Below are 9,153 nucleotides of genomic sequence, written 5' to 3'. Positions count from 1 at the left end.
AATTCTAAAACAACTGGACTTGCTGAGTAATCATTGAAGATGTTTCACTACTCATCCGAGCAGCTTCTTCAGTTCAACTGACTGGTGTGGAACGTCCTCGGAATATTAACCAGTTGAACTGAAGAAGCTGCTCGGATGAGTAGTGAAACGTCTTCAATGATTACTCAGCAAGTCCAGTTGCTCTAGAATTACTAGATATACCATACTCTTCATTGTGCCGGGCCACCTCACCTGATCCTGGTGCTTCTGAAACATCAGCGGGTGCGGCTCTTCCAGCATCTTCTCACTTATCTTCGACTGACCCTCCACATTGACCTGACTAGAAGCTTTGCTTGACAGGAACGTTGTGTAGATATCATGTGCCTTCTTCAGCATCTAATGGGAGAGAAATAGCCTTAGTATGGCTTATCTAGTTACTATTGTGCCTCTTCCATAAAGAACCATCCTGAAGACTTCCATAGATACAGATACCATCCTGAAGATTTCCATAGATGGGCAACCTGTATCAGTCAGTAGCAGCTTAGCTTCAACTATTTGTTCTATGATATATTCCAATTAACACTTGGTGCAGCTGAGAATATAAAGAGGAATAAGGGGCGCAGAAGGGGGTATAAGCTGAGTACCTGATGCTTGTCCCACGTTTTCTTGAAGTCCTCACAAGCCAACCAAAACAGCACATTCTCCTCACTGAACTCCTTCTTCAGGAAATCCTAAAGAGCAAACAAAACCTCGTTACCTTAGGTTTCCATGGGATTAAGGGGACACTGCCCATAATTAGCTCCACTTTTTTAAAGATCTCAACTCATGTTTTACAAAACCATCTTAAATGTTCTCTCAGATGAGACCAGTGGCTGTTGGACTTGAGCTGAAGCTCCTCTAATCTTTGATCATGGTCACCAGGCCCGGACTGGCAATCTGTGGGTTCTGAGAGGGGCTGCTGTAAGTTGCCATAGACAGTCAATATATATTGGGCTGGTGGAAGGCTGTTTGGGCTGCTGTGTGGCCTGTTTGGGCCTCTGTGTACCTGAAATGCAGGGCCTATTTTCAATCTCAGTCCAGGCCTGATGGTCACCCTTGTAGAAAGGTTAGAGATATAGGGAAATATCTGCTGTGGGCCAAGAGTAGCACATCTGTATATCTCTCAATGTCGCTTTCAGGCAGATCCAAGAGATTTCTATTTGTGGCTCTGTATATAGAATTCAGCTGTGAAATATACGACTCCACTCACAGGGCGGAGTCTAAGAGGGAAAGGTTTATAGTGGGAAAGGCTCAGCTGATTCATAACCTCTGGCACAGGAATATAAACATGTCCTCCGATTCTCTAACTGCACCCAGGGACTGTAATGCAGGGGCAGAATGGATATTTTTACCCTTAGACAGTACTAACACTGGAATTCAATGGAAACTGCAACTGCTGTTGGGCGTGGGGGTCCAAAATATCAAGAGACCTTCAACCACATATTGTAAAATAGAACCTCCTAAAAATTGATTAAATCATAGTAAGATTTACAAATATTTTAATTAGGACATTACAAGTGGACGCCTAACACGTTTAGTGCCTATTGGGGCACTTACTCATAGGCTACTAAACCTACCCCTATACATCTTTTATAAAGGGGTTGTGACATAAAGTGCCCCAACAGGCACAAAACGCGTTATGGTCCACTTGTAATGTCCTAATAAATATATTTGTAAATTTTACTACTTTTTGATTTATTTTTAGAGTAAAAACATTTTTGAGATTGTTTTGCATATTTGTACCTTTGGAGTGGGATGAACTGTGAGTATATTCTCTGTTTTATGATTTTTGTTACTTTATTAGATTTATTATACTTTGGTAGTGTCAGGAATCGGCTTCCAGCAGCATCCGTGTTTATTTCTAAATAGAACCTCTTCTCAAATACAAATGCCATTGGCTATCTCCAAATATAGAAGTAGACTGGCTCACTACCACTACTCACTGTCAGTGGGCAAATGCTTTAGTGGTCACTCCAGTCTACCCATCCACTCGGCCTAAATATCCTGCCACCATCTTGGACCTTTTGTACAATCACAGTGTGGAGTCCTCCTATCCAATACAGTGTGGTGTACTCCTGATTAATTATCATGTAGTGTGCTCCTGCCCAATCACCATATTGTCTGCTCCTGCCCACTTTAAACTTTCTATCCTCCTGAAGAAGACCTTGGAGATGGAGTAAAGTGAATGACTTCTTTTCTGGATTATCTCCATCCCATCCAAATACCGGTAATCTCATCCCGATAAAGTCATTCTCTTATAGATAAATCCATATCGTCTGGAGAAGGTCGCTGCTTCTGATATTAACCAAAGGATGTAATTTTTCCAGATAATCCCGGTCTCTTCCAGGATGAACACCTATATAATCCAATAGAAGGGAGTTCAAGGGAAACCCCTCACTCCTACAGCAGCTTCATCACCAGTAGACCATGGGAGCTTCTTAGACAACTGAGCCCTTGCGTAAGGGTTGGAAGAAAGGATGATATGGTTGAACTGTAGCTCTTATTTGCTGTCTCAGTAACAATACTGGAATAATGCTGAGGTAGAAGGCAGATGGCTGGGTAGGTAGAATCTTGCCAACAGTGATGGCACCTCTTTGTGTTGGTCACCTTTCCACTTTGAGACCTACAATAGGGGGTGTTTCCTGGGGATTACTAAACCCACACTGTACTTCACACCTATCCCATCCTAATATTCCTAGAGTTTACTATAACAGGGGCTAGTATGTTACTTGGTAAAACCTTATACGGTCTCTGTAAACCTGACTTCACTTTTGCTGTAGGTCTTTAAACTTCACCCTCCTGCTAAAGTAGAGCCCAAAGTGGAAGATGAATGGGTTTCCTCCTCTTTTATAGACTATGGAACCAAGAAACCATAACACAACTGGGAAAATTAGCCATTTCACTTTGCTTATATTGTTTTCCGATTTTAAAGGGAAAGAAAAGTCACCACGTCAACTTTTCACCCTGGTGCCCCAATCGGAACTGCTATATTTAACTCTATTAAGAGCACAAAGTAGTTGCCACTGGGGTCCATCTTGCAATAAACTTTTTCCAAGGTTTTATTAGTACTAAACCTTACTTGGACATGTGGAACTTTCGGCTTCTCCATTGTCCATCAAAGAAGCTAAACTTGACTTTTCCGCACTGAAGAGATAAATATTTTTGGAACTGTCTGTGCAGTTCTGGCGAGTCCCACCGGCCGGCACATCTTTACTGTTTATACTTCTTATCATTTGCTCAATGATTAAAGCAGTGAAAATGTGCAGGGAAGATCCAGGAACTCTTGGGTTTGTCCTCTCTGTGTAACCAAAACGGATCCCGCACGTCATACTGGGGGGGGGGGGTTTGTGGCATGTTTGTGCTAAAGACATAGACTGATCCAAGTCTGATCACTTATCTAGAAAAAGGTTTTGCCATAGAACAAAGGGGATTAATAAATATTCCAACCTAGGAGACTTCGTGGACTGATTGGCAGTTGCTCATAATTCCTCTTATGCACAAAGAAGATGTTTGGAACAGAACTTCATTAGAACATTCAAGTTAATAAAGATAAACAGACACATATACAGGTCTTTGTCCCTGAAACACCAATAAGTCACCCTTGATTCTTTTTCAACTTTTAGATAATGAGGTCATAACTGCTATTCCAACCCTTACCTAACATTCACCAGCTTTACCCTTTTCATTGCTTCTCCACCACATTTACATCAGTAGCCATCATCATCATCATCAGTAGTCTCAAGCCGCCCACTACTCCAGGGTGCACCAGGCTTTGTGGTTTGAGAGTCCTACTCCCCAGAGCTGGTTCAGTGCTAGTGCCAGGCAACTAGTAACTAACTCAGAGTTTCTCACTTCATGGCTACATTGCTCCTAGCTTATCCCCTTGCTAATTGTCCTTGATCTCTCTCTGTAGCATTGACTGCTGTTGATCAAACTCTCTATAAGGCACTCAATTACTTAGAATTCCATAATAGAGTCCTTCCTTGGTTTCAGAGATGCCTTCCAACATCGCAGAGACATCAATCCCCATCAACCCCTAAAACCTGCTTGTTTCTCAATAACATCTCCCTGATGGCTGACCTTCTTGGTTGAGTGTTTCTGACTGAATAGAGTGCCAGGTACTTTCCTTTACATTCTGTGCAGACAACCTTGGCAAATTTAAAATATCATCTTTGGGCAGATGACACTGAGACTATATCTCTAGTGACCCGTCAACCTCACTTCATTGTCAGCTTTCCATCTATCTCATGACAATGTCAGATGGGATGAAAGTGGAGCCTACAATCCAACTGATCAAAAGCCAATACAATAAAATGAAATAACTGTTGCTTTCTGCAACTCTGACATCCAACCCCTTCCTCATTTCCATTGTTTAAGTGACTCTTTTTCCAAAACCACATCCTCTAGTTTCTGCTTCCCCCTCTAGAACATTGCAAAATTGACAAATTTCTCACTTTTTCCATATTGTGAATCGCTGGCCAGGCTCACCCATCTGAACTACTGTAATGTAAATTGTGCTGGGGGTGTCCAACAAGTGCAATATGAATATACTAGCTCTGATATAAAGGGCTTTCATGTTATGTTGTACTTGGTTCCTCACTAAGAAACCAATGACAAATATCTAATGAGGTTGCTGGTGAGCCTTATACAAGATATTTGGGGAACATGTTCCTTTTTTGCAAAGAGAGGCAGTTTAGTATATTTAATACCCCAGCTTGATATTCATCTCAGAGTAACTTTACTCACTGTAAATTCCGCCACTCCTTTGGGATCGTCCAATAGGCTCTCCAGGGAGGTGGCCCATTTGCGAGTTCCTTTCTGATCATTGTCCTGGGCACTGAGAGGCAATTCGCCAGTATGTATCTCTGTATAGAGGGAAATTCACATTATTACACTTTATTGTCCTATGAGCATTTTTATAAGACCTTACAGGGAATGAACTCAAACAATGGGCCAGGAGGTTTTCCACATGGGCCACATTTACAACCAGACATGCTCCTCAGTCATCAGGATTTTTTGCCCTGAATTTATTAGATATTAACTGGAGAAGTAACTTTTTGGTTCCATACCCAGAGTGCTGTCAATATGGTCAAGAAAACCGGACCTGGCAGCAAATTCCTGGCCATGAATGGTCACCTAAGGTCCATGGGTTGGATACCTCTTCTGCAAATAATTGTCCCTCGTTCTATTAGCACTGACAGAGGAAATGGGGGAAGAGAACGGAAAGTCACAGCTAGTGATGTTGTGAATTCCATAGAAGTTACATTCTTCTCAATATTTATTTATAAAAGTCCAAACAGCTGGGCCGAGACACAAGAGATCTTAGCTTTATACACAGTCACAACTACTCTCTTTAACCTACAATTATACTCCCTGAATCGACTCTAGCTGACCTAGCCAACATTCTAGCCTCTTTTGTTGGAAATACAGAGCATCATGTCCAGAAGTCTGCCCAGTCATTGGTTCAGATAAGTGGATGACACCTGGGTTAAAACACACACACAAGAGGTACAGACTTTCGCTGATCAACACAGTGGATCACAACTGCCCTGAACCTTCAGCCAAGGGAGCAGATCCAAACCGTTATACAGTTGACCAAGTATAGGAGGAGGTTCAGGTGGACTACCCTGTGCCTTCAGCTAAGGGAATGGATCCAAACCTTAATATAATTGACCAAGTATAGGAGGAGGTTCAGGTGGACTGCCCTGAACCTTCCGTTAAGGGAGCGGATCCAAATTATTATATAGTTGAACAAGTATAGGAGGAGGTTCAGGTGGACTACCCTGTGCCTTCAGCTACGGGAGCGGATCCAAACCTTAATATACTTGACCAAGAATAGGAGGAGGTTCCGGTGGACTGCCCTGAACCTTCCGCTAAGCAAGCGGATCCAAATCGTAAAATAGTTGAGCCAAGTGTAGGAGGAGGTGGACCACAACATCAAATTTACATGTGAAGGTATACAAGATAACACGCTGGCTTTTTTGGACTACTTGGGTGGAGAGGGTGGAAAGGTGGAATACAGTCGATAGGAACTCACTTGGACCAGAACCTGCTAAAATCCCACCATCCACTAGATCACAAACTAGGGGTTATCAGAACCCTACACCACAGAGCTTACACCCCGTATCTTTAATAAACACCCCATCCCAGTCTGCTGATAACCCACCAACACACTGAGGCAGCAACAAGTTCATCCAAAGGACCTAATAGCAAAGCATAAGAAGAGTAACATGGTGAGTGCGTGAGTAAAGCTCCGACTTGAATGTCCGAGAAACTAAACAACAATTATCCACATAGATGATGGTGTGTAGCTCCGTTTCTTGACAAAAGAACGTAACCCCCAATTCAAAGGTTTGCCAATCATTTTTGCAATGTGTAGAAAATTAGGAAGAGACCATCCAGCAGTAGCCTAAGTGTTTTATAAATTAAAAAAGTCTTTATTAGGACATATACAAGCCTAATGCGTTATTAACTTGAAGTGGGCACTCACTCATAGGCCCACAGGCTCGTAGATAACAGATAAGTACTACTATAGTTTATATAAACAAGCTGCTGTGTAGCCATGGGGCAGCCATTCAAGCACAGGATACACAGTAGATAACATATAAGTACTACTATAGTTTATATAAACAAGCTGCTGTGTAGCCATGGGGCAGCCATTCAAGCACAGGATACACAGTAGATAACAGATAAGTACTACTATAGTTTATATAAACAAGCTGCTGTGTAGCCATGGGGCAGCCATTCAAGCACAGGATACACAGTAAATAACAGATAAGTACTACTATAGTTTATATAAACAAACTGCTGTGTAGCCATGGGGGCAGCCATTCAAGCACAGGATACACAGTAGATAACAGATAAGTACTACTATAGTTTATATAAACAAGCTGCTGTGTAGCCATGGGGGCAGCCATTCAAGCACAGGATACACAGTAGATAACAGATAAGTACTACTATAGTTTATATAAACAAGCTGCTGTGTAGCCATGGGGGCAGCCATTCAAGCACAGGATACACAGTAGATAACAGATAAGTACTACTATAGTTTATATAAACAAGCTGCTGTGTAGCCATGGGGGCAGCCATTCAAGCACAGGATACACAGTAGATAACAGATAAGTACTACTATAGTTTATATAAACAAGCTGCTGTGCACTATACCATGGTGGGATGAACCTTCACAGACATAGTGTCATTACTTTAGTACAAATGGCTGTGAAATACATATCACGGCAGGTTTGTATCAAGCAGTTGAGCCCTAGAAGCTTGCACTTTACCCTAACTACTGGAAATGGGTGTAATTAGTAAACATCGGTGGGTCCCAGCTGGGCACATTGAGACGAGTGTTGCCTGTGCTTATCCCATGTGCCCCTCACATTATCTCTAAATCAGACTCTTCATCAGTTTGGGCTAAAATGACAATTGTGGGGGGCAATGGTGTAACCCTGTGGCCCAATGGAATAACTGGATGTAACTGGGGTTCACGACACAATCAGTTGGGGGCACGTTATGGACAGACAGCAGTGCTGGGGGGGGGCTGGTGAATTTTTAGGATGGGGGCTTGAATGCTGCATTAGTGTCAGTCCTGAGCTGGGGGGGGGCACAAGTACAGATTCCAAAGCTCTCAGTCTGCTGAGCACAAAGTGGGGCCCAATCACGTCGTTGTATAGAGATTTGTGATGCCCCCAAGCGACACCTTCCCCTTCTCCCACCCACCCGGGGGCATTTGTGTCCCTACCTGGGCCGTTACCATGACGCCCACTGGGTGACTGCGGGGGGGACACAAAGAAAATAATCAGCCCTCCCAAATTGCCTCTGTGATCACATGATGTCGGCCGACAAGTTACTGCTGGAAATGGATTTAGTGCAAAGATGAAACAAGAAGTAACAGGAGATAAAGTGCAAATTGATCAAGTCTTCCTCTTTCACTACTTCCCCTCCCTAAATAACAACTGCTGCACCTTCACCCCCCCCCCCCCACTGGAACTATAACTCATGTAATAATGTCATGTAATATTGTAATCATGTAATAATGTAATAATGTCATGTAATCATTTAATAATAATGCACCATGTAATAATGTAATTTAATAATGTCATGTAATAATGTCTGACATCAACCTGGGTGCCAGTGCCTCACATATAGACTGGGGGTCCCCAATATAACATATTATTAACCACTGGCTCCCAGAGACAATGTAGTGCTGGGGGGGGCACATGTTGGGACAAGGGAATGTTGGGGTGACACATAGGGGGTTGGAGTGGGAAGAAAATAAAAATCTATTGGGGGGCACACTGGGCAGTAGAGGATCACACACTCAGGATATAATTTTGGGGGGGGGACTGGGGGTGCATAGAGGACAATGCAGTGCTGGGGGGTCAGTGGGGGAGAATTGATTGGGGAAAGTCTATTGGGCAGAATATTGGGCAGAATATTAGCGCTGGTTGGTACAAGTGGAATTATTAGGAGACAGGCGAAGAGAGGAGACATCAGACAGAGAAGTTAGCGACAAGGCGCAGAGAGATCAGACAGAGAAGTTAGCGACAAGGCGCAGAGAGATCAGACAGAGAAGTTAGCGACAAGGCGCAGAGAGATCAGACAGAGAGAGAAGAGAAAGTTCCAGGCGCAGACGAGGCGCAATAACAGGGGGAGGAATAGACCCTCAGGGTCCGTCACTCACAGACAATTCCTACCTGACGGGGGTCTCTTCCTCCCCAGTCTACTGACCGCCCGGGTGAACATCTCCTGCGGGGGCGCCGACTCTCACTCTGCCGGGCGGGGCTCCTCCTCCTCCTTCTTCTTCTTCTCCTCCGGCTTTTCCTCTGCCCCGGGGGTGGCGCCGACTTTGCGTCTTGTGTTACTGACACTCGTTACTTTATATTTCTATTCGTCTCCTCCAACCTCCCCGCACTGACACCTCCCTGAATTATCCACCAGCGGCCACAACTGACACGTACAGATCACTCGCCTCTCCTACTTTCTTCACACAGTCACAACCAGCAGTGCAGAATCAGACCGACAATAGGACCTTCATTTACGACTAATTTTAAAAGCAGTGACTGTTACCCCAATGTTTCTATGTACATACATATACACCAGGGATGCACCGAATCCAATCCGGCTGAACCCCCA

The 9,153-nt window shown here is 43.6% G+C and overlaps 1 protein-coding gene across 1 annotated transcript in view; it reads right to left on the bottom strand.

Moving 5' to 3' along the window:
• rgs10.S (regulator of G-protein signaling 10 S homeolog) overlaps positions 1-8,882 on the bottom strand; it is a 10,935-nt gene extending 2,053 nt beyond the window's left edge. The window contains 4 exon segments of the mRNA NM_001092922.1: positions 232-375; positions 624-710; positions 4,765-4,883; positions 8,715-8,882. Coding sequence (NP_001086391.1) covers positions 232-375; positions 624-710; positions 4,765-4,883; positions 8,715-8,763 — 399 coding nt within the window. The 5' untranslated portion in view covers positions 8,764-8,882.
• Positions 8,883-9,153: the final 271 nt, after the last annotated feature.

The sequence above is a fragment of the Xenopus laevis genome, chromosome 7S, assembly GCF_017654675.1.
Source record: "Xenopus laevis strain J_2021 chromosome 7S, Xenopus_laevis_v10.1, whole genome shotgun sequence".
NCBI classification, from domain to species: domain Eukaryota; kingdom Metazoa; phylum Chordata; class Amphibia; order Anura; family Pipidae; genus Xenopus; species Xenopus laevis.
Note: the sequence above shows the minus strand (reverse complement) of the source record. Positions and strands in the feature narration are given on the sequence as shown.